At 36.7% G+C, this 25,309-nt stretch overlaps 2 protein-coding genes across 2 annotated transcripts; both read left to right on the top strand.

Annotated features, from left to right (window-relative positions):
• Positions 1-875: 875 nt before the first annotated feature.
• LOC125374876 (glutamine synthetase-like) lies at positions 876-15,191 on the top strand. Its single transcript, XM_048386560.1, has 3 exons — positions 876-1,026; positions 11,372-12,515; positions 14,918-15,191. The coding sequence occupies exons 1-3, from the start codon at positions 876-878 to the stop codon at positions 15,189-15,191; spliced, it is 1,569 nt and encodes a 522-aa protein (XP_048242517.1).
• A 3,862-nt stretch (positions 15,192-19,053) lies between these two features.
• Positions 19,054-23,845, top strand: LOC124143215 (glutamine synthetase-like). Its single transcript, XM_046512098.1, has 2 exons — positions 19,054-19,204; positions 22,668-23,845. The coding sequence occupies exons 1-2, from the start codon at positions 19,054-19,056 to the stop codon at positions 23,843-23,845; spliced, it is 1,329 nt and encodes a 442-aa protein (XP_046368054.1).
• The last annotated feature ends 1,464 nt before the right edge of the window (positions 23,846-25,309 follow it).

The following is a 25,309-nucleotide window of genomic DNA, read 5'->3' as shown; positions in this document are numbered from 1 at the left end:
GAGTCTGTTGCAGTTAAACGTATAGTTGACGCACGTCCGTCTCCTGCCTCGTGTCACCATAAATTTCCATTTGTACCTTCAATATGTCATAGCTATGACCTTGAAGCGAAATAAACGTTTGTTGTTGTTGTTGTTGTTGTTGTTGAAGTGACGAACGAACGCTTTAACCACTGGATTTGGATTAACAGAAACAGCAACACTTTTAGATGCTTCCCGACGTATTCGTATATCTGCCAAGCATCAGAAGGGGCATCAGCATCAGCCAATAAAAACATTTGTCACACATCGCTGCATCGTTGCGCTTGTAGCTTTAGGCCGCACTCCCAAATAGTTTTGTTTGGGAATCTAATTACGGAGCGAATTAACCACATACTGTATGGAATCAAACAAACGCTAACTAAAGTAAAAAGGAACTGAATGAAGTAGTGGTAAAAGCGTTCCTTATATACAAACAATAAACAAGCTGTGTATAGGCAGCCTAAACAAAATTTGTTTTTCCTTTGGATATGTAAAAATATACAAAAAATTGTATGTTTTTGGATATAATGGATGTTTAAAACAAACTGAGCTATAGCATTTCTTTTTTGTTCCAAGTGCAATGGCAGAAGGTATCAGACCTGGCGTACTTTTACCTTCCGGCTATCGAAGTGATTTAAAACGATGGAGAACATTGTTTAATTGCTTTTGTTTCTGATTAACCAAAGCTGAGACCATGCGAAGCGGAAAGCAGGAAAGCGACAGAGCGAGAAATCGATATCCCCTCTCGGCCACCATAGTCAGCTGCCATCTGTGACCTGCTCTAACAGGTTACATACATATATATTTTTTCGCCACATACAACTTGGCTTCAGTAGGTTGGAAGCTGCACACTAGACATGTCAAAACTAGAAGAGGTCAAGAAGGAGATTGCCAAATACGACTATGTTCGTTTTTCTCTCTGTGACTTGAACAGTGAATATCGTGGTCAAGTTGTTGCTGGTCGCCATGCTGCCAAGTACCTGGAAGAAGGGATTGATATAGCTCAAGGTAACCCAACATCATTTACTGGTTCCGATTCTCAGGTGGACTATAAGGATAAACAACACTTAGCGCGAGTCAAAGCTCAGATTAAAGGTTAAAACGTCTAATTAAGGAACAATTAATGATAAGCGTGCCAGGTTTTATATGTACGTAAGGTAATCATTACAATGCATATGCATGTGTTCTTGAAGGAAAACATCTAGTATATTCAGATAATTATGAACAGTATCAGAATTTCAACATGTTATCTCTATTTTAATATAAAAAAATCATTGCATCCTTTTGGATCGCAAAATGGTATGCTAAACAGTTGTCATTTTATGCATGTGATTTTTTAACCCGTATCTTTTACGAGGAAATTAATTAAGAATTCTTTAAACTTGTGTTAATAATACACCAGTTAATACAAATCTCTATATGAATTATTCCACCTGTAGAGTGTCAAAGTCTGTTTAGTTAGTTTTGACCATTTCACCCAAATCTAATCGGTTAACTATATTTAGAACAATCTCTTTTCATTATTGAGAAAGTCAGAATTAATTTGTTTGATGTTTTATATAATATAAAATAACATCAAAGTTAATACTAACTGATATCTCAACATCCACATGTGATCACAAGCCAAACATGTAACCGGACAGGTGAAAGGCACAGCTGTAAGGGCAGATGTTATTAATCATTTTTATTTTCAACAGTAAAGAGGTGAAATGGAGTTTATCAAGGATTTTTGCATTTATATAGCGACGTGCATGCACATTTGTGTATGTGCGTGGTTGCTTCTACTAATCCGGACTGATGCCGAATTTTAGTGCTAGCCCACTGAGATAGCAGGCCGCACAACACCCCACTCAAACACAGAATACTGACTCCGAGCCGACTAGTCCTTGTTTTAGTCTCTTAATGCCGAGCCCCTTGCCGAGCGCCAGACGTTTTAACGTATTTTGGTATGATGGGGCCAGGGATCGAACCCCGGAGCTTCCGCTCCACCGGCCGATGCTCTACCACTAGGCAACGGAGGCGGTCTTTATGAGTAAGCAATATGATCCCCAAAAATGTATGCATGATCAACGACCAGGATAGATTGAAAATAAAGTGGACACTCAATAACTCAAAGTGACGTGTAACATCGAAATGCATGATATTATCAGTACTTTGAAACAAGAGGATCGATATTTGAGCATGGAGCTTATAAAGAAAAATGTATTCACCTTAATGTTAAATTGTCTTCATGGAGTCTCCTATTTCTTTCACAGTCATGTAAATATGTGAATAGATCAGACTATTTCATACAAGACGAAAATGCTCCAGTTTTTGTGTCAAAATAAACATAGTATTGCTTAACCAGTGTTGCCACCGGTGGGGCAGGATATGCTCACCTTTTCGCGAACAGCGGGTATCATGGTAATTGATAGTGATTCATAAACACATGCTCATGAAATTGTCTCCTTTAAGCAGAGATTTGTGATAATTGTTGAACGCATTTACAAATGTGACATGTGGTTTTGTGAGATGATTTACTAACAGGGATTAGAAGAAAGTTAAAGATATGACTTGCCGGTAAATGGGAATTGCTGGTGCGGGGCTGTCGGGCTGCCGCGTTGTTGATTGGATAGAGCAGTGTGGCAAAGATAGTGGATGGCGTTTGCTGCCTGTAAGGCAGGCCAAGCTTACCCTTGTCTCGAACACCTGGTGTCATTACTGTCAGTGGTCCTTTCATAGAATTTTGCCCTATATTCTCTTGCATTGACGTGTTATATTTACTTGAACGTGGTCGATGTTTCTGCCGATGGACTGAAGTCCCCGAGTTTCATCATAAGCTCTGCAGCATATATCTATGCTGAGTCAACAACAAAATAAAACATTTGCCCCAATGTGTTGCTTTTTTCTAAATGTTTGTCTTTTACTTATACGCAGCAGAGTCTCTCCTCTTGTACTCAAAAGTTGTAATTAAAAAAATTAATCTGCCGTTTTTATTCGTTTCAACAAAATCCGTATTTGCACTTTCGTGTTGCTGGATTTTCTGGTCTATCGATGAGATGTTTGTCTGGTTTGTTTACAGAAGCACTGCTGTGCGGCGTCAGGCAATAAATACTTCAAAGTGTGCAAAAAAAATCCATATATACAAGCTTGTATACCCTTTTTGAAAGCTGATATTTCCAAAGGATATACAAGATTGGAATGATGATATATACAAAAATATACAAGTTTGTATATACGACATATACAAAAATATACAAATTTGTATATATGGTATATCCAAATTTGTTTTCTTTGTATATATTGGTAAAGGAAGATAATTGTTATGTATTTGTGTATAATTATGATATATATATGCAAATTGAAGTGTTTAAAGTTGAGCACTGTGTTTCTTTGTATATGTTTGTAAAGGAGGATAATTGTTTTGTATGTGCAAAATAGTATCAGCAAGTTACAAAAAAACTGATATAGTGGCGTGTAACATTACTGGAATGTTTAATTAGTACTCCACACTGTTAGCGGGAGTACATACTCTCCTTGCAATGATATTGACGGGTAAGCGATTGAGGCGTCTGGTACTTTTCCTGGCGCGGTGCTTGGTATGTGAGTAGACTTTAAGGTCAAATGCACAGACAGGATTAGCTGTCGGGGGTGATTGCATTGGCGGTGACTTCTGTTTTGAAAGTGTTGAAATCTATTTGTGCTGAGCTTGGATTCGTTTGTACGGGGAGGCCGCGATGTCATTTGTAACATGCTCTCGTGCACATGGCAGATTAGCCAACAGTGTGGATTGCACAGAGGATGAAAACTATTTTATTATTAATTTAAAGTGTTGAATTTGGTTTGTTCTGAGGTGTCGGTTTAATTGTATGGAAAACATTGTTTAGGTGGAACGCGGAAAATCGCGTTTTTTAAAAAACGGCAGTCCTTGGAAAAATCCTCTTCAAAATATAATGAAAGATATTTTTTTTTAAATACTCCGAAAATATCGTGTTGCCGGACAACCGTTGCGGATTGTCCTGTTTTCGAGTTTTCAGCCTCAAACATGCCTTTATTATTATTCATCACACAATCATGGGATCATTTCCGGACATCATACGTTTCTATCCTGAATACTTGCACTATAACGGGAGGGGGGGGGGGGGGGAGGCGTCACACAGAAATTGTTAATAATCAAATAATGACTTTTTTTATGTTAAGTTGTCTTTTATAAGTGAATGAGATGTTTTACAGTTGTTCATGTGAAAAAACTATGAATGTTTATTCAGCGTCCGAAAACCCTTAACACGGGGATATATGTTGTATTAATGATTTATGTTTTACAAAAGATAATAAGTACAAAGGTATGCTTTTCTCAATATGCTTCAACATGGGGAAAGGGACATTGCACATTTGTGAAAGTATTGCTCCCAGGTTGCGTCCTCGTCCACTAATGCCTACATCCACTAATGCCTACGGCCTACAATAAACCAAGTCATGCACCAGTGATTTTCAGCGACACCTACTATCAGTGCATCATTTCTGCATCATTGCATTAGTTCTTATAGTATATACACCAGCAGATATTTGATGATTTCAAAGAAATTTCAAAGAGTTCATTTCTAGCAGGGGTATGTTGTTTTCATTGTGTAGGATTTATTCCACACTGTTTTATTTATTTGTAGGCAAAAGTGGACTTAGGCATTAGTGGCTGGAACCCAGGTGGCCGGGTGCGCAGAAACTATTCCCGATTTTTTAAAAGTACTGATTTAACTCCGAAATTTTACATCCGCCATCTTTGGTTTTTTTTACTGTTGCCACTGTTACATTTGTTGGTATGAATATTGTCCAGACGGCACAAAATTGCTTAAAATGCAATCAAATGTTCAAAACATTTCTTGGGGCTCAGTCTAATATTGTTAGCAAACTACGACCATAAATGTAATGTACAACAGGCGCAAGAAATTTTTTTAAAAATCTTACAAATACAAATGATAAGAAGTAGAATATGAATACTTATACCTGTACTTTTTAGAACAAGAAATTGACACATTGTCGTATTTAGATTAAATTGATATGTTCTTTACTTATGTAAATGCAAATGAAAAAAAAATAATTAACAGTGAGATACTATCGCTATTGTGCAAAGCATCCAGTCCCAATGAAAGTGAACAGCATGCCGATGTTATACAAAGCAATCATATAACATATCGCGACTGATAGTTCTAAACAATCAGGCAATCAACATAATGACGGTATCAGTGGGCACATCGTGATATTTGAAGATAAAAAATGATAACACATGTCATCAGTCTGGGAGTAATACACAGCATCTTGACAATGAACAAAAAGAAGAAGAAGAAGAAGAATAGTTTATTAAAGTGTCACTATTTTAACAACCAACCATTTTGGCTTTTGAGACAAAATACGCATTTCTTCTGGACGGTAAGGTTGCGATGGCGTATCCCGTGGACTCGGTTACGACTCTTCTAAAAAAAACAACAACTTTATTTACAATTGCATTTCAAATTTATGATGCATATGTATGTATGTCCATGTATATGCTCATGAGCAATGGAGGAGAATATGTGAAAATCAAATTCAAATTTATTCCGATAACCCTTAAGCAACGTGTCAGTATTATAGCTTGATGTATTAGAACAACACTATTTGGGAATGCCAGTTGCTACTGGTAGTGTTGGGTATGCTTACCCTTTTTGAAGATTCACTCTTTGTAATTCGACATCAAACGGATTACATCACACTCTGAGTAAACAATCTCATTTAACCCTTAATTAGTTAATTAATCTGCAGTATATTGTATCACTTAGTATTGCCTTAACGAGGAGTAATCCCTTGTCAGTTGTTGGTGAGTGATCAATTTATGTCTGGAGAAAGGGATTAGCCTTACTCACAATAAATTAACATTTCACACTGCAACAGAAGAGATTATCGATCATTATGCCTTTATAAGAAAGTGAGAAAGATAAAGATTGAATGATACATAACGGGCCGTGCCTGTACATATAGCCTGCAAGAATCGTCACTGTAAACTAATAGAGGATTAATTTCAATTTACAGAATATTATAAGTATATGATAAAGTGTTGAAGTAGCATTAGATATGTTTGAGATTACAATTTTCAATTAACTGTATAATGAAGCTTGCTGTCTTTGAGAGAGTCAGTATCTGTAGAGCTGGCTTGGTCTAATTGGTATTCAGTCCCTGGGACACAAATATTGTTTAATAGCATTGTTTTGTGAGCAGCCGGATGCGTAAATGATATGTAATATATTTCCGTATTATATTTTATAGTACTTGTTGTTTTAATATTGTTAACAACAGAGAGAACGAAGATTTTTTTTTGAAAAACCATAACAGCATGCATATGTTCTAGCAAAAGGAAACTTGATAAATATTCATTTTGCCTAATTTCTACTTTGGAAAACTTATTTGGAGCTCTGAAAGCTTGACGCTGTATAATTTGGGACGCGCATGGTTGGATGCAAACTAAATGTTTAATTCTCGCAAATTAAGACACCAGCGGCGGTATAGGAGCATATATCTAATGTCATTCAATACAGAATAATACATGAAGATGTTTCAATGTTAAGATTAAATATATCTAACGATATGGAAATTAAATCTTGATAACTGTTTTTAATCTTTGATCTTTTGGGAAAATAATAGTGGAACTGGTTGAGTGACTGACGTATTCTACATTAAAAAGTGACAGATACGTGATTGACATCATTAAAATTTAAAGTGATACAGTGATACAATTATAAGTGAGGGTTGTGATTTATTTAGGAACGAAGTCAGTATTTAGGGATTTAACTTGCGCTTTCCGACATTATGCGTATTTCGCACACGATTAAGAAAATAATGTAATTCATTTATTTATATGAAGTACAAATGCATCAATCCTTAATCACCCGACTTGTTGAATGTTATTTCGTGAATACACAAATTGCATAACACATTCCCTGAGGACAAACCCAAATGGCCCGTCCCTTTGTGACAGGTGTTAATTAGAGAATGTATTGCCACCACATTATGTCCCGGCACTTTTATGACATGTAATGAACCTAGTCGGTCCCTGAATCTGTAACAACAACATTGGTCTTATAAAATCAAAGTAGCATAAATGTTACGTAATTCGTATTAAAAAATTGACTGATAAATATAACATGAATATAATTGCCCTTTTGGGGATAACATAATATTGGGAAAATATACTTAAAAGTACATGATTAAAGAATTTCAGAATCAACTGTTTCTTGTATTTATGACCGACTTCACAAAAACTGAATAATTAAACATATGTTTATATAGCTATAACTACATGCATGACACCTACATTATCATGAAATAATAATGTTGGTCATGTTTGTTAATTTGTACATTTCGTTGTTATTGGTATCCTGGGGATGTTGTAATTATACACGTGTTCTGATCTTATTTGACGTAGAGTACATGAAAAACGATTGGTCAACAGTTTGGTGCGGTCGATGGAAAGGTGTTCAATTACTAAGAAAAGCTATTTAACTGTTTAATACTTAATACTTGTCTTAAAATATGAATTAATCCTTAAGTTTTAACATTAGTGCAAATTCACCCGAACGTAGGATGTACATGGACCGATTTCAAAATAGCTAAATTGACAAATTGTTTCCCATAAACCACTGAATATAAACTCACTTAGCCTTTAGAATAGAAAGGCGAATCGTTTCTTCATATATTGTCTTTTAAGCCGATGGAAGTTTAAATCACTACAACTGAGTCCAAGGCGATGAAGGATTATGTGACAAAATCTGGTATCATGGCTTAACTGTATATAAGTCACACTGTCCAAGTTTAATAATCCTCTATATCAGATGACTATTCCAATTATTAATGGTATCAGGTAGGAATAACTTGGCAAAGCATTCTGTTCTACAACATATAGCCTGTATATTGGTTTGATTTCTATAAATGTAATTACTAACAGCAAAGATGTTTTCCATCTTGTAAAAAGGTGTAATGGCTGTGTTACTTTCTCTATATATTTTCTCGTGGCCTGTACCCCTTATCGCCCCACAAATAGTCCGTATAGTCCGTATTGAGTGAGTGAGTTAAAATTTAACGTCTCATCGGCAATATTTCAGCGTCCGGAATGAATCTTAGTGGAAACATTCTAGGATTAATTCTTGTTCTTGGTACAATTATCCCAAATATGGGCATTATATGCTTGTTCATAACTTCTAACGATTTATGTGAAAGGAGTTATTTAACTGAGTGAGTGAGTATGGTTTACGGCGGTGGACACCAGAAAGGTATCTAAGACTTCTAAGGCAATTAATCATAGGGATTTCCTTTTTAACTCGTCAATATCAGAATCTGACTGAAATATTATTCCCAAAGTCATAAATATTAATTTCCTTTCATTTTAAGATTAGGTTTTGCACTTGGGAAGACTTTAATTTAACGTGAAAAAGAAAGCTTCTGTTTTCTCTGGATTCAATTTTACTTACTTTCATCCATTTGGTAATTTTCTCCAAATCAGCATTAATATTTTACGCAGTAGTATTTGGAATTGTCCCTTTGGGGAATTGTCTGGACCCCACCGCAAACACAGTAAACAGAAATTCCAATGTGAATAATATGTACAATAGTTTGTTGGCTCGACATGCAAGACTCCATAATTTTAGTTATAATGTAAAACTCATAGTAATATTAAATTATATTTAAAACAAATAATTAATGTATTTTACATGGGAGACGAAGCGACACGCATTGTATTTTATAATAATGCACAATTTTGAATGCTTTAAACCTGTTGCATTAAACAAATATTGGATTTGATGTAGTCATATAGTGAATCAATATGTGTCTAGTCTTCCAAAGGTTCTATTGCGAACACATATAGTGTCAGCACTCATGATCGCCATATCTATGAATGAATAAAAATATCATCATTAATAAACTCACCTGAGCGATCACGTGTTCCCGGTATTTTTTATCGACTATGCTGTTTTTGGGATGTGCAATACGAATTGGCATGTTTTCATACTTGACAATTCACTTAGTAAAAAAACAATTTTGAAAATAAGTTGGTATCGTTTCTTTTGGACACTATTTTATAATTAATTTTACTTTGAAAACTCCAGAACTAATGTCGTGAACGTAATATAATAGGAATTTATTCCAACGATGTGTTTCCTATATATGTTTCCTTGTACAATTTTAAATTCATCGATTTTTTATCTTTTATTTTGCAATGATCGTGACAATCGCTAAAAGGCTACTCTCTTGCTATTCCGTTTAGTGGTTATTCTAGTTTAGACAGCGACAGCCTCTCGTTATACAACCAGTGCTTTTCTAACCCCGATTTATTTAAGACAGCGTCTGTCATTCGCTATACAAACAGTGTTTTTTCTAACCCCGATTTAGTTAAGACAGCGGCAGCCTTTCCCCATACAAACAGTGCTTTTCTAACCCCGACCTAGTTAAGACAGCGGCAGCCTTTCGTTATACAAACAGTGCTTTTCTAACCCCAATTAAGTTTATACAGCGGCAGCCTTTCGTTAAACAAACAGTGCTTTTCTAACTCCGACCTAATTAAAACAGCAGCAGCCTTTCGTTACACAAACAGTGCTTTTTCAAACCGCGATCTAATTAAGACAGCGGTATTATTTACATTATCTGTTACTAAAATCTGCACAAATGTTCTATTTTTTATGTAAAATGCTGTCAACATAAAGAAATAAAAATTATTTCATAACACTCCAAATATAGTTGCCATAATGAAATAGTATTAACGTGTTATTGTCACGTGCAAAAAAACTGTTCGGTAACATTAGTTTCAAACCCCAAGAAAACCTCTTACGAATTCAAAAAATTCAATGAAGCAGTGGTAAAATCTATCCATATATACAAAATTGTATAGTTTTGGAAATACCAACTATACAAAATTGTATATTTTGGAAATACCAAACATACAAAATTGTATATTTTGTATATATGGGTATTTTTTCTTGTGTTTCCATATAAATTGTGTGAATGGCGGGTGCTACCGATAGGGCAGGACATGCTTACACTTTTCGCCATCACCTGGTGTCATCGCTATCACTGTCCATTCATAGAATTTTTGTGCTGAAAAAACTCATACTTGACAAAAAAGTATTGAACACAAAATGCCAACTTTCCAGGATTTCCAAATAGAGCTTACTCAGTACTACTTACTATCAAAATATTTTGCAAATGTAAATTATGATTCTGGATATTTCAACAAGTACTGGTCAAGTTGTCATTTACTCTTCTTTTACAATTACTATTACTATATGTGTTATATGCGCAAATGTAAAATGAAAATGAAATGCAACATGAAATATAAAGTTTATAAAAATATATTATTTTCACAGCTAGTTCGCCCCTTTTTCTGTTCCATTGACGCTTTATATTTATGATTATCGAGAGGATTATCAGTATGAATTATATGCCGAAAAGCATTCCATTGGGCGTGAAAGGCAAAATAGTGATAACCATTCTATGACTGGATCACTGAAAATCAGTGATGACACAAAGTGTTGGCGAATGTCAAATGACAAACGTTTACTGCGTATCTATTTGTGTGTTTTTGCGTCACTTTAGAACTCGTGTATGGTGTATGGTACATGGATACATGGATTTCATGTTGTTACTAGATAAGTGAATTATAATTAAATATAATACCTTCCTTCCAATCCCATTGCTTGCTATGCTGCTAACCTTATACGTATCAAGATAAATATAATCTAAAAACATTCTATTTCTGAAAATAGATTAATTAAACTATATCCCCTAATACAATTTATCTTTATGCTGATCAATGTTTGGACTATTTCTAAACAGACTACGCAATAAAATAATGAAAAATATCATTGTTTTCAAACAAACATGTAAGGCTGTGTTCTAACATCATAGGCGATGACTGCTTGACTGGAATACGAACATGACACTGACTGTACACTTGAAATTTAGATTTGACCAAACAATCACAAACGTTATAAAACCTTTACCAGGCTGAAAGCAGATGCCATATCACTTGAGCTCCAGAACAAACAATGATACCCTTATCAAATACATCATCATCGAATCACTATTTCTTGTTTATTTCATTTTTAGCCACCATCAAACATGGGTGTATATTTTATCTTGCCTGGTAGTTTATATATTACCATTGCAGTGAAAATACAAACTCAGCTCTTAACTATCAGTCAAGAAGATATTTCTAAATATTTTACATGTGAATAAAACGACACCAGGTGTTCGTGAATGTGCAAATAACAAAAAATGACAACAGAATTCCTATTGTGTATCTATTTGTTGATTTCAATGTTACAATAAGTATAAAAAGATCTCATTATTCTCGCAGGTATTCTTAGAGCACTCCAGTGGAAACTCTATCCTCATATTGACCATGAGAAAAGCTATAAATGGGGCAAAGCTATTATATATCCTGACCTTGACACCCTCAGACCCATTCCTTGGGCAGGGGACGGGGTCAAGGTCGCTGAGATATTGTGCGAATCCCGGTGGAAGAAAGACAACTCTCCCCAAGGTGCATGCCCTCGGTATGTCGCAAGAAAACAGCTGCAGAGATTGGATGAACAAGGATATGCTTTCTTTTCTGGCTATGAAATAGAATTCAGTATTCTGGAAGAAGAAACCCTGAACCCTATATTTGAATGTTGGAACCTGTACAGCCAAAGAATGTTCAACAAACACAGCAAACGTCTACTTCATTTTGACAAGAACTTCAAAGAATCAAACATTGATGTGGAAAGGTACCATACTGAAGCGGGACCTGGAATGTGTGAAGCAACCATGAAACCAAAATTTGGCATAGAAAGCACTGATATGGCCATGAACATAAAAGAAGGACTCATGGAAATGGCAACAAATCTGGACCACCATGTAGTCACCTTCATGACATTTCCTATCTCTGAGAAAAACCCAATAGGAACTAACACTCATCTAAATATTTCACTTTGGAACAAAAATGGCGAGAGTGTGTTCTACGATGCGTCAGCTCCAGATAAGTTATCCGACATTGCCAAATATTGGATTGCTGGTATTCTGAGGCACAGTAAAGCTCTCTGTGCCTTCTGCAACCCCACTGTCAACTGCTACAGGACCATCAACAAGCCTTTCTGTCCATCAGCCATATTCTGGGCAATAGAGGAGCAAAATGCACTTTTAAGAGTGAAGAATGAAAGTCCCTCGAAGACATACATAGAGAACAGGCTTCCCAGTGGCAAGTGCAACTCGTATCTGGTTTTGGCGTCGACCATCGCCGCTGGTCTGGATGGAGTCATAAACAAACTGGAGTGCCCACCCGAGGGGAGTTCCGACAACGCCGAGATTCTCCCCCATAGTCTGGATGAAGCTCTGGAGGAGTTGGAGCAGGATGATGTACTCGTCAGCGCCCTCGGCAGCGAGCTGGTTACATGGTTTGTCAAGTGCAAGAGAGTTGGAGAGATTGACCTGTTCAAAGATGTTGAAACTGATGAGGAAAGGTTTGCATTGGAGAAACAGTATTATCTTTTGTGAATTTGGGCTGAAAAAGAAGTTCAGCTTCAAGTATAAATTCTTGTTCTATCACCATTACTTGTATTTATGACGTCTAAAACAAACTGCTTGTTTTGTAAATTGACATTTATTTGTCAAGGTCAATAAAAATGACAATCATGATCATATTTTAAAATTTGGGTGCAGGGCTGATTTTTTCTTTATGATGCATATGATATTTAAAAATAAATTAATTCATTGATTAAACATTTATCATTTTTGAGAATTTATAGAAATTTGTTTGAAAATTATGATTTTGTTTTACATTGTAATAAACAATATTTCAAAGAGTTTTATGTATTTTGTTTTATTTTTAAGAATTTATTGAAATTCGTTTGAAGTTAATGATTTTGTTTTAGGTATTTTGTTTGGTATTGTAATATACACTATTTCAAATATGTCTAAATGTGTAAGGGCTGTGGTCAGAAGCGTGGCTTCATGGTCAAGCCAACTTAAAACTTATTTGTTTCCCTCAAATTGAAACAGAGGCGGTTGGAGTCGTAAAAAGGAAGAATTACTGAGTTGGATTTGAAGACACTTTGTACAATACTTCTGTGATTTCAGATTGGATCAGACTAATATAAGATATTCTCAGGCCACAGAAGAGCTGGTCGCAAGTATTTGCCACCTTTGTAAACTCTACAAACATGGATCATAAACGAGACCTGAATTGTTCAAATCCACATTGAAAAAAAAACTACATAACTTTGATGACTAAAATTGATATATACATATATAAATCCGCATCGTTTCACTAATTAACATTTTTACTAAAAGTTCAACCTAAATGAAAACAAGAAAACATAACTTGTCAATGCAAGTGAATAACCATTCTAGATTATCCACCAAAACAGATTCCATTTGGCGTAAAGGGCAAAATAGAAAATGTCCATTTTATTCCAGATGAATACAATATAATGTCCTGTCATTGGGCCAGGGATCGAACACCGGAGCTTCCACTCCACCGGCAGACGCTCTACCACTAGGCAACGGAGGCGGTCTTCATCAGTAAGCAATATGATCCCCAAAAATGAATGCATGGTCAACGACCAGGATAGACTGAAAATAAAGTAGACACTCATTAACTCAAAGTGATGTGTAACATCGAAATACATGATATTATCAGTACTTTGAAACAAGAGGATCGATATTTGAGCATGGAGCTTATAAAAAAAATGTATTCACCCTAATGTTACATTGTCTTCATGGAGTCTCCTATTTCTTTCACATGCACAGTCATGTAAATATGTTAATAGATCAAACTATTTCATACAAGACGAAAATGGTCCAGTTTTTGTGTCAAAATAAACATTGTACTGTCTTTCCCAAACGTGGTTTAGGTTCTAGCAGTCATCAGTTTACCGATCCAACACTGAGGCACAGTCTTGTAAAATATTGGACAAAATTGAGATCCAAGATTTATAAGTTTATTACTTCTGCGCACGCCAGTGTGCATAGATGCATTTGGTAAAAGGCTACAACAAAACAAAACAAAAGAATTACCCCTTATGCAATAAGGAAAACACACATGTACGTGGGTACTTATACTACCTTGTGGTGGACTTCCTATAAGTCCGAATCAGCCTAGCATAGCATTAATACTGAAAGAAGCGCCAGAGCAATCATTAGGCTTCAATAAACATCTATAAAAAACTATCTGGTGATTTTAAGTGCGCATCATAAAATTTACACGTGGTTCCTGATGCTACATTACACTAGACTTTTCACATACTGAATACACATAAAATATAACATAAGTTACATCCAAAACATATCTAAAAGGTTCTTAACAATATAATTAATAAACTTACACTATGGATGGCTGAAGTTCGACTTGAGATAGCATGCAATGCCAAAAACCAATGTGGGGAACCCACGGACCAATGTCACTGTTGCGACCGACGAACGTTCTAAAACTAGCACTTCCGGTCCTAACCGAAGCGCATGATTGAGAACCAGTGGAATAAAAAATCACTGTTACTTGTAACGGCACAAACATAGTATTGCTAAACCAGTGTTGCCACCGGTGGGGCAGGATGCGCTAACCTTTTCGCGAGCAGCGGGTATCATGGTGATTGATAGTGATTCATAAACACATGCTTATGACATTGTTTCCTTCAGTTCAGATGCATGCAGTGAGAGGGGAGTTCAGCTCAGACACATTCAGTGACATTGTCTCTTTTAGCAGAGATTTGTGATAATTATTGAAAGCGTTTTGACGCATTTACAAATGTCACATATGATTTTGTGAGATGAGTTATTAACAGGGATTTGAAGAAAGTTAGACGACTGGGCCAACCGTGCCCCCGACCTGCTCTAACAGGTTACATACATATATATGTGTCGCCAGACACAACTGCACACAGGACACGTCGACACTAGAAGTGGTCAAGAAGGAGATTGCCAAATATGACTATGTTCGTTTTTCTCTCTGTGTCTTGAACAGTGAATATCGTGGTCAAGTTGTTGCTGGTCGCCATGCTGCCAAGTACCTGGAAGAAGGGATTGATATAAATCAAGGTAACCCAACATCATTTACTGGTTCTGATTCTCAGGTGGACTATAAGGATAAATGGGAATTGCTTGTGCCGGGGTGTCGGGCTGCCACGTTGTTGATTGGATAGAGCAGTGTGGCAGAGATTGTAGATGGCGGGTTCTGCCGGTAGGGCAGGCCAAGTTTACCCTTTTCTCGAACACCTGGTGTCATTACTTTCAGTGGTCCATTCATAGAATTTTCACAGCTGCTTTACTCTATATTCTCTTGCATTGACGTGTTATATTTACTTGAACGTGGTCGATGTTTCTGCCGGTGGACTGAAGTCCCCGAGTTTCATCATGAGCTCTACATCATTGCTAGTCATACACACCATATGCATAGTCCGTATCCAACGTTTGCCAACGGGATTTTGTGTTTAATTGTGATTAGTTGTTCTCAGTCTATTACACACAGTCTATTACTACGCCCTACGTTATACGCAGCTCTTGGGTTGTCTCATGCTCATCCAAACCACTCCCAGTTTCAAGAATTGTTCTTAGCATATGTAGCTCTAGAACCATTGCAATATGTAACAGCTTTCAAGCAGCAATTCAATACTGAATATTTCCTGTTTGTAGCTCCATGTATCCTGACCATTATTCGTCCCTGACAATGTAAGCATTAATACACTGAAGTTCTATGTATTCATTGTGAAAGTGGTAAAACCTTTCAATGTTTTAATCGTTATAATACGTCGCGGAGCTTCCACGGGCATTGCTAGGCATATTCACCAAGGTTATTTAGTGCGGATTGTGTAGATGGAGGCTTTTTCGTTTCGCCTATGTGATTTGTGCTTAATTGTGATACCTGAGGAATATAAGTTTCTTCGTGAGATCAAACCCTTCGACGTCTCAGGTATTCATACACATAGGATCCAACTATCTTCCGGCCAAATGAAAATGATTGTATTTTTCCTTACATTACAGTTTAGCCTTTTGATGTCGGTTAGGTTGTCTTCAGACCCATTTTCCTTTTTTAACGCAGATAAAATCCCGCATTTGCTACACAGAAAATAGCCTCGAGAATGATTACATTAGGATGATACACAACTTAAACCAGAAATTCGTTGAAAGATGGATATTAATCTCTACTGATTAGTAAACTTTACTAACGATTTGTCACCTACTTGTCTAATTAGTAAACATTTACTAATTGTTAGTGTATGAATGGACCATGAGATTCACTAAGTTAGTAAACTTTTCTATTTCTGTCAGTGTAACCTTGCCAAATCGTGGCTAACAATAAAAGACTCCCAATTTCAATGTTATCAGAATAGTTTACTTTTAACAATGGCTTGTTGGTTTTTTTTATATTAATGTCCATCGCAATCTGAAATTCCAACTGAAGGTAAAGACCATGAGCAGGATATGCTGCTAGCTGGAAACGTGGAATGTTTGTGTGTATGAGCCAAAAACTGTTCTCTTCTGATTTGTGTGTACATAAAGATTACACGTCCAAGATTATTGCACTTATATGGCGACGTGCATGTACGTGTGTGTGTGTGTGTGTGTGGCTGCTTGTACTCGTCCGGACTGATACCGATTTATAGTGCCACCTCACTGAGATACCATGCCGCAGTTTAACATGAATACCCAACTCAAACACAGTAAACTGACTCCGAGCCGACCAGACCTTGTTTTAGCCCCTTCATGCCGAGCGCCAGACAGGGTAACAACAAGTACCATCTTTTAACGTCTTTTGGCCGGAGATCGAACCCCGCACCTTCCGCTCTCCGGGCGGACGCTCTACCAGTAGACCACAGAGGCGGTTTCCGCTTGTTATAGGGTTTATAAAATCAACATAGCAATTTTGCAGATTTTAATACATTAGGGCATACTTAATCACAAATGCCTGACCAAAATTAAATTTGATAAATGGAAATAGTGTAAAAAGACGATAAAAAAACACGCGAAATCGAGTTTAGGTACATTTCAATTTCTAACCCAAACTCCTTTACAAAAACACATTCTACATACACATGCTATACGTTTTCAGATTCAGAGACACAAAATGAGCATATATCATCATCTATTAACTTCATTTTCAATCATTCCTTTTTGGTATATAAAGCTCAATTTATGAATCTGTACTGGAAATCTATTAGTTTAACATCATTGGTACACAATCTACAATTAGAGAAAACATTATTCCATAAAATGCTTTGATTAGGTTCATTTTCCCATTTATCACAAATCAGAGGAAAGTTAGTTGTAGCTATAAGTTTATCATAAAATATTCTGGAGCCCTTTGTTCTTAATCCTACTTGTCCCGAACCTATTGTTATGGGTACACATTCACCCGAGCGTGATGATGGGTAAGACATAGGGGATTAAGGGGATAACTCACATTTGACACAACTCGTTGGTGAATATTTCACAAAATATAACGTCACAACTAATTGGTGAACTCTGTACTGGCTGAACACTTTTAATACATATATTAGTGGGTGAGTGAACACATTAATCATTTAGTACGAATTGGGCAATAAAAGAAATTACAGACAACAAACAGTATTTCATTGTGGCGAATGCGCAGTTTGTTTTACTGTTTATTCCCACTTCTAAGAGGGATCGGCACTTGCTTTTTGCCGGATACATGTTCACGACCATACATCAAAGTTCCATTCAACCAACCATCATGTTAACACTAAGGATGACTTTGCCATGAAGTACAGTTGTATGTCTCTGGGTTGTGGGACCACGTCCCAAACCATCACAAGGGGTAGCATCCAAATATCTCATTGAGTTTCTGCAGATTGAGTTGGATAAGATTGCGTTCACAATCCAGGAAGTTTGATGCCACCCAAAAAGAGGAAGTATCGAAACCTGGACCATGCCAACCAAAAAATAGTGAACGGTTATTACAATGCTTTTATGCATCTGGACTGTGAATTATGTAAATGAAAATGGTAAATGTGAAATTGGCCAAAAAAGAACATATTTAATACAATGCTCAATTGTTTATTATATATTTGAAATTAGATTGCTCAAACAAACACGATGGTAATATATCCCTTGGCCACCGTTTATGCTACTCAAACTGGATGTTACTCATTAAGAAGTTTGTTACAGACATTAACTGTTTTTTAAATCATTCACAATGTCAAGATCAAAGGTCGTTTCACACACACAGCAATGTATGCTATGTTATTTTTGTAGGATTAAGTGTGTGTGAGTGAGCAAGTGAGTTTGGTTTTACGCCGCTTTTAGCAATATTCTAGCAATATCAAGGCGGGGGACAAAAAAAACGGGATTCACAAATTGTACCGCGTGGGGAAGCGAACCCGCTTTAACCAGTGGATTTAGATTATCAGAAACAGCAACACTTTTAGATGCTTCCCGACGTATTCGTTTATCTTCCAAGCATCAGAAGTCAGGCAATATATCAGCCAATAACAACACGTGTCACACATTGCTGCACCGTTGCGCTGGTAGCTTTAGACCGCACTCCCAAATAGTTTTGTTTGGGAATCTGATTACTGAGCGAATCAACCGCTAACTAAAGTAAAAAGAAACTTAATGAAGTAGTGGTAAAAGCGTTCCTTAAATACAAACAATGAATAAGCTGTGTTGAGCAGCCTAAACAACATTTGTTTTTCCTTTGGATATGTAAAAATATACCAAAATCTGTATGTTTTTGGATATAATGGATGTTTAAAACAAACTGAGCTATAGCATTTCTTTTTGTTCTTTTGTACTTTACCTTCCAGCTATCGAAGTGATTTAAAACGATGGAGAACATTGTTTAATTGCTTTTGTTTCTGATTAACCAAAGCTGAGACCATGCGAAGCGGAAAGCAGGAAAGCGACAGAGCGAGAAAACGATGTCCCCTCGAGCTCTCGTCCACCATAGTCAGCTGCCATCTGTGACCTGCTCTAACAGGTTACATACATATATATTTGTCGCCACATACAACTTGGCTTCAGTAGGTTGGAAGCTGCACACTAGACATGTCAAAACTAGAAGAGGTCAAGAAGGAGATTGCCAAATACGACTATGTTCGTTTTTCTCTCTGTGACTTGAACAGTGAATATCGTGGTCAAGTTGTTGCTGGTCGCCATGCTGCCAAGTACCTGGAAGAAGGGATTGATATAGCTCAAGGTAACCCAACATCATTTACTGGTTCCGATTCTCAGGTGGACTATAAGGATAAACAACACTTAGCGCGAGACAAAGCTCAGTTTAAAGGTTAAAACGTCTGAGTAAGGAACAATTAATTATCAGCGTGCCAGGTTTTCTATGTACATGAGGTAATCATTACAATGCATATGCAGGTGTTCTTGAAGGGAAACATCTAGTATATTCAGATAATTATGGACAGTATCAGAATTTCAACATGTTATCTCTATTTTTATTTAAAAAATAATTGCATCCTTTTGGATCGCAAAATGGTACGATCAACACTTGTCATTTTATGTATGTGATTTTTGAACCTGTATCTTTTACGAGGAAATTAATTAAGAATTCTTTAAACTTGTGTTAATAATACACCAGTTAATACAAATCTCTATATAAATTATTCCACCAGTAGAGTGTCAAAGTCTGTTTAGTTAGTTTTGACCATTTCACCCAAATCTAATGGGTTAACTATATTTAGAACAATCTCTTTTCATTATTGAGAAAGTCAGAATTAATTTGTTTGATGTTTTATATAATATAAAATAACATCAAAGTTAATACTAACTGATATCTCAACATACACATGTGATCACAAGCCAAACATGTAACCGGACAGGTGAAAGGCACAGCTGTAAGGGCAGATGTTATTAATCATTTTTATTTTCAACAGTAAAGAGGTGAAATGGAGTTTATCATCGCGTCAAGGATTTTTGCATTTATATAGCGACGTGCATGCACATTTGTGTATGTGCGTGGTTGCTTCTACTAGTCCGGACTGATGCCGAATTTTAGTGCTAGCCCACTGAGATAGCAGGCCGCACAACACCCCACTCAAACACAGAATACTGACTCCGAGCCGACTAGTCCTTGTTTTAGTCCCTTAATGCCGAGCCCCTTGCCGAGCGCCAGACGTTTTAACGTATTTTGGTATGACGGGGCCAGGGATCGAACCCCGGAGCTTCCGCTCCACCGGCCGATGCTCTACCACTAGGCAACGGAGGCGGTCTTTATGAGTAAGCAATATGATCCCCAAAAATGTATGCATGATCAACGACCAGGATAGATTGAAAATAAAGTGGACACTCAATAACTCAAAGTGACGTGTAACATCGAAATGCATGATATTATCAGAACTTTGAAACAAGAGGATCGATATTTGAGCATGGAGCTTACAACATAAAAATGTATTCACCTTAATGTTACATTGTCTTCATGGAGTCTCCTATTTCTTTCACAGTCATGTAAAAATGTGAATAGATCAGACTATTTCATACAAGACGAAAATGCTCCAGTTTTTGTGTCAAAATAAACATAGTATTGCTAAACCAGTGTTGCCATCGGTGGGGCAGGATATGCTCACCTTTTCGCGAACAGCGGGTATCATGGTAATTGATAGTGATTCATAAACACATGCTCATGACATTGTCTCCTTTTAGCAGAGATTTGTGATAATTGTTGAACGCATTTACAAATGTCACATGTGGTTTTGTGAGATGATTTATTAACAGGGATTAGAAGAAAGTTAAAGATATGACTTGCCGGTAAATGGGAATTGCTTATGCGGGGGCGTCGGGCTGCCGCGTTGTTGATTGGATAGAGCAGTGTGGCAAAGATAGTGGATGGCGTTTGCTGCCTGTAAGGCAGGCCAAGCTTACCCTTGTCTCGAACACCTGGTGTCATTACTGTCAGTGGTCCTTTCATAGAATTTTGCCCTATATTCTCTTGCATTGACGTGTTATATTTACTTGAACGAGGTCGATGTTTCTGCCGATGGACTGAAGTCCCCGAGTTTCATCATAAGCTCTGCAGCATATATCTATGCTGAGTCAACAACAAAATAAAAGTTTGCCCCAGTGTGTTGCTTTTTTCTAAATGTTTGTCTTTTACTTATACGCAGCAGAGTCTCCCCTCTTGTACTCAGAAGTCGTAACTTAAAATTAATCTGCCGTTTTTATTCGTTTCAACAAAATCCGTAAATGCACTTTCGTGTTGCTGGATTTTCTGGTCTATCGATGAGATGTTTGTCTGGTTTGTTTACAGAAGCACTGCTGTGCGGCGTCAGGCAATAAATACTTCAAAGTGTGAAGTGAATTACGTATATTTCCATATAAATTGTGTGAATGGCGGTGCTACCGATAGGGCAGGACATGCTTACACTTTTCGCCATCACCTGGTGTCATCGCTATCACTGTCCATTCATAGAATTTTGGTGCTGAAAAAACTCATACTTGACAAAAAAGAATTGAACACAAAATGCCAACTTTCCAGGATTTCTAAAGAGAGCTTACTCAGTACTACTTACTATCAAAATATTTTGCAAATGTAAATTATGATTTTGGATATTTCAACAAGTACTGGTGAAGCTGTCATTTACTCTTCTTTTACAATTACTATTACTATATGTGTTATATGCGCAAATGTAAAATGAAAATGAAATGCAACATGAAATAAAAAGTTTATAAAAATATATTATTTTCACAGCTAGTTCGCCCCTTTTTCTGTTCCATTGACGCTTTATATTTATGATTATCGAGAGGATTATCAGTATGAATTATCTGCCGAAAAGCATTCCATTTGGCGTGAAAGGCAAAATAGTGATAACCATTCTATGAAAGTGTTGGCGAATGTGCAAATGACAAACGTTTACTGCGTATCTATTTGTGTGTTTTTGCGTCACTTTAGAACTCGTGTATGGTGTATGGTACATGGATACATGGATTTCATGTTGTTACTAGATAAGTGAATTATAATTAAATATAATACCTTCGTTCCAATCCCATTGCTTGATATGCTGCTAACCTTATACGTATCCAGATGAATATAATCTAAAAACATTCTATTTCTGAAAATAGATTAATTAAACTATATCCCCTAATACAATTTATCTTTATGCTGATCAATGTTTGGACTATTTCTAAACAGACTACGCAATAAAATAATGAAAAATATCATTGTTTTCAAACATACATGTAAGGCTGTGTTCTAACATTATAGGCGATGACTACCTGACTGGAATACGAACATGACACTGACTGTACACTTGAAATTTGGATTTGACCAAACAATCACAAACGTTATAAAACCTTTACCAGGCTGAAAGCAGATGCCGTATCACTTGAGCTCCAGAACAAACAATGATTCCCTTATCAAATACATCATCATCGAATCACTATGTCTTGTTTATTTCATTTTTAGCCCCTATATAACATGGGTGTATATTTTATCTTGCCTGGTAGTTTATATATTACCATTGCAGTAAAAATACAAACTCAGCTCTTAACTATCAGTCAAGAAGATATTTCTTAATATTTTACATGTGAATAAAACGACACCAGGTGTTCGTGAATGTGCAAATGACAAAAAATGACAACAGAATTCCTATTGTGTATCTATTTGTTGATTTCAATGTTACAATACGTATAAAAAGATCTCATTATTCTCGCAGGTATTCTTAGAGCACTCCAGTGGAAACTCTATCATCATATTGACCATGAGAAAAGCTATAAATGGGGCAAAGCTATTATATATCCTGACCTTGACACCCTCAGACCCATTCCTTGGGCAGGGGACGGGGTCAAGGTCGCTGAGAAATTGTGCGAATCCCGATGGAAGAAAGACAACTCTCCCCAAGATGCTTGCCCTCGGTATGTCGCAAGAAAACAGCTGCAGAGATTGGATGAACAAGGATATGTTTTCTTTTCTGGCTATGAAATAGAATTCAGTATTCTGGAAAAAGAAACCCTGAACCCAATATTTGAATGTTGGAACCTCTACAGCCAAAGAATGTTCAACAAACACAGCAAACGTCTACTTCATTTTGACAAGAACTTCAAAGAATCAAACATTGATGTGGAAAGATACCATACTGAAGCGGGACCTGGGATGTGTGAAGCCACCATGAAACCAAAATTTGGCATAGAAAGCACTGATATGGCCATGAACATAAAAGAAGGACTCATGGAAATGGCAACAAATCTGGACCACCATGTAGTCACCTTTATGACATTTCCTATCTCTGAGAAAAACCCAATAGGAACTAACACTCATCTAAATATTTCACTTTGGAACAAAAATGGCGAGAGTGTGTTCTACGATGCGTCAGCTCCAGATAAGTTATCCGACATTGCCAAATATTGGATTGCTGGTATTCTGAGGCACAGTAAAGCTCTCTGTGCCTTCTGCAACCCCACTGTCAACTGCTACAGGACCATCAACAAGCCTTTCTGTCCATCAGCCATATTCTGGGCAATAGAGGAGCAAAATGCACTTTTAAGAGTGAAGAATGAAAGTCCCTCGAAGACATACATAGAGAACAGGCTTCCCAGTGGCAAGTGCAACTCGTATCTGGTTTTGGCGTCGACAATCGCCGCTGGTCTGGATGGAGTCATCAACAAACTGGAGTGCCCACCCGAGGGGAGTTCCGACAACGCTGAGATTCTCCCCCACACTCTGGAGGAAGCTCTGGAGGAGTTGGAGCAGGATGATGTACTCGTCAGCGCCCTCGGCAGCGAGCTGGTTACATGGTTTGTCAAGTGCAAGAGAGTTGGAGAGATTGACCTGTTCAAAGATGTTGAAACTGATGAGGAAAGGTTTGCATTGGAGAAACAGTACTATCTTTTGTGAATTTGGGCTGAAAAAGAAGTATGTAAGGACTGAACATCAAGTATAAATTCTTGTTCTATCACCATTACTTGTATTTATGACGTCGAAAACAAACTGGGTGTTTTGTAAATTGACATTTAATTGTCAAGGTCAATAAGAATGACAATCATATTTAAAAATTTGGGTGCAGGACTGATTTTTTCTTTATTAAGCATATGATATTTAAAAATAAATTAATTCATTGATTAAACATTTATTATTCTTGGGAATTTATTGAAATTAGTTTGAAAATTATGATTTTGTTTTATATTGTAATAAACAATATTTCAAGGAGATTTATGTATTTTGTTTTATTTTTTAGAATTTATTGAAATTAGTTTGAAGTTAATGATTTTGTTTTATATTGTAATAAACAATATTCCTAAGAGTTTTAGGTATTTTGTTTGGTATTGTAATATATGCACTATTTCAAATATGTTTAAGTGTGTAAGGGCTGTGGTCAGAAGCGTGGCTTCATGGTCAAGACAACTTAAAACTCATTTGTTTCCCTCAAATTGAAACAGAGGCGGTTGGAGTCGTAAAAAGGAAGAATTACTGAGTTGGATTTGAAGACACTTTGTACAATACTTCAGTGATTTCAGATTGGATCAGACTAATATAAGATATTCTCAGGCCACAGTAGAGCCGGTCGCAAATATTTACCACCTTTGTAAACTCTACAAACATGGATCATAAACGAGACCTGAATTGTTCAAATCAACATTGAAAAAAAACTACATAACTTTGATGACTAAAATTGATATATACACATATAAATTCGCATCGTTTCACTAATTAACATTTTTACTAAAAGTTCAACCTAAATGAAAACAAGAAAACATAAATTGTCAATGCAAGTGAATAACCATTCTAGATTACCCACCAAAACGGATTCCATTTGGCGTAAAGGGCAAAATAGAAAAAGTCCATTTTGAAACCAGATGAATACAATATAATGTCCTGTCATTGGGCCAGGGATCGAACCCCAGAGCTTCCACTCCACCGGCAGACGTTCTACCACTCTACCAACGGAGGCGATCTTCATCATTGATAGTGATTCATAAACACATGCTTATGACATTGTCTCCTTTTAGCAGAGATTTGTGATAATTGTTGAAAGCATTTTGACGCATTTACAAATGTCACATATGTTCTGTGAGATGATTTATTAACAGGGATTAGAAGAAAGTTAAAGATATGACTTGCCGGTAAATGGGAATTGCTGGTGCTGGGGTGTCGGGCTGCCACGTTGTTGATTGGATAGAGCAGTGTGGCAAAGATTGTTGATGGCGGGTGCTGCCGGTAAGGCAGGGCAAGCGTACCCCTTTCTCGAACACCTGGTGTCATTACTGTCAAAGTCCAATTATAGAATTTTCACAGCTACTTTTCCCTATATTCTCTTGCATTGAAGTATTATATTTACTTGAACGTGGTCGATGTTTCTGC

Source organism: Haliotis rufescens, unplaced genomic scaffold (assembly GCF_023055435.1).
Source record: "Haliotis rufescens isolate VD_foot unplaced genomic scaffold, xgHalRufe1.0.p SCAF_6, whole genome shotgun sequence".
In the NCBI taxonomy this organism is placed as follows: Eukaryota; Metazoa; Mollusca; class Gastropoda; order Lepetellida; family Haliotidae; genus Haliotis; species Haliotis rufescens.
This window is presented reverse-complemented; position numbering and strand designations above follow the sequence as displayed.

What these genes read in the sequence shown, in the direction of transcription:
- LOC125374876 (XM_048386560.1), top strand. Translation starts at nt 876, where the DNA reads ATGTCAAAACTAGAAGAGGTCAAGAAGGAGATTGCCAAATACGACTAT. An exon ending in AGGGATTGATATAGCTCAAG is followed by an intron (nt 1,027 to 11,371) that starts GTAACCCAACAT and finishes TTATTCTCGCAG; the next exon opens with GTATTCTTAGAGCACTCCAG. An exon ending in GTTGAAACTGATGAGGAAAG is followed by an intron (nt 12,516 to 14,917) that starts GTTTGCATTGGA and finishes ATGTGTCGCCAG; the next exon opens with ACACAACTGCACACAGGACA.
- LOC124143215 (XM_046512098.1), top strand. Translation starts at nt 19,054, where the DNA reads ATGTCAAAACTAGAAGAGGTCAAGAAGGAGATTGCCAAATACGACTAT. An exon ending in AGGGATTGATATAGCTCAAG is followed by an intron (nt 19,205 to 22,667) that starts GTAACCCAACAT and finishes TTATTCTCGCAG; the next exon opens with GTATTCTTAGAGCACTCCAG.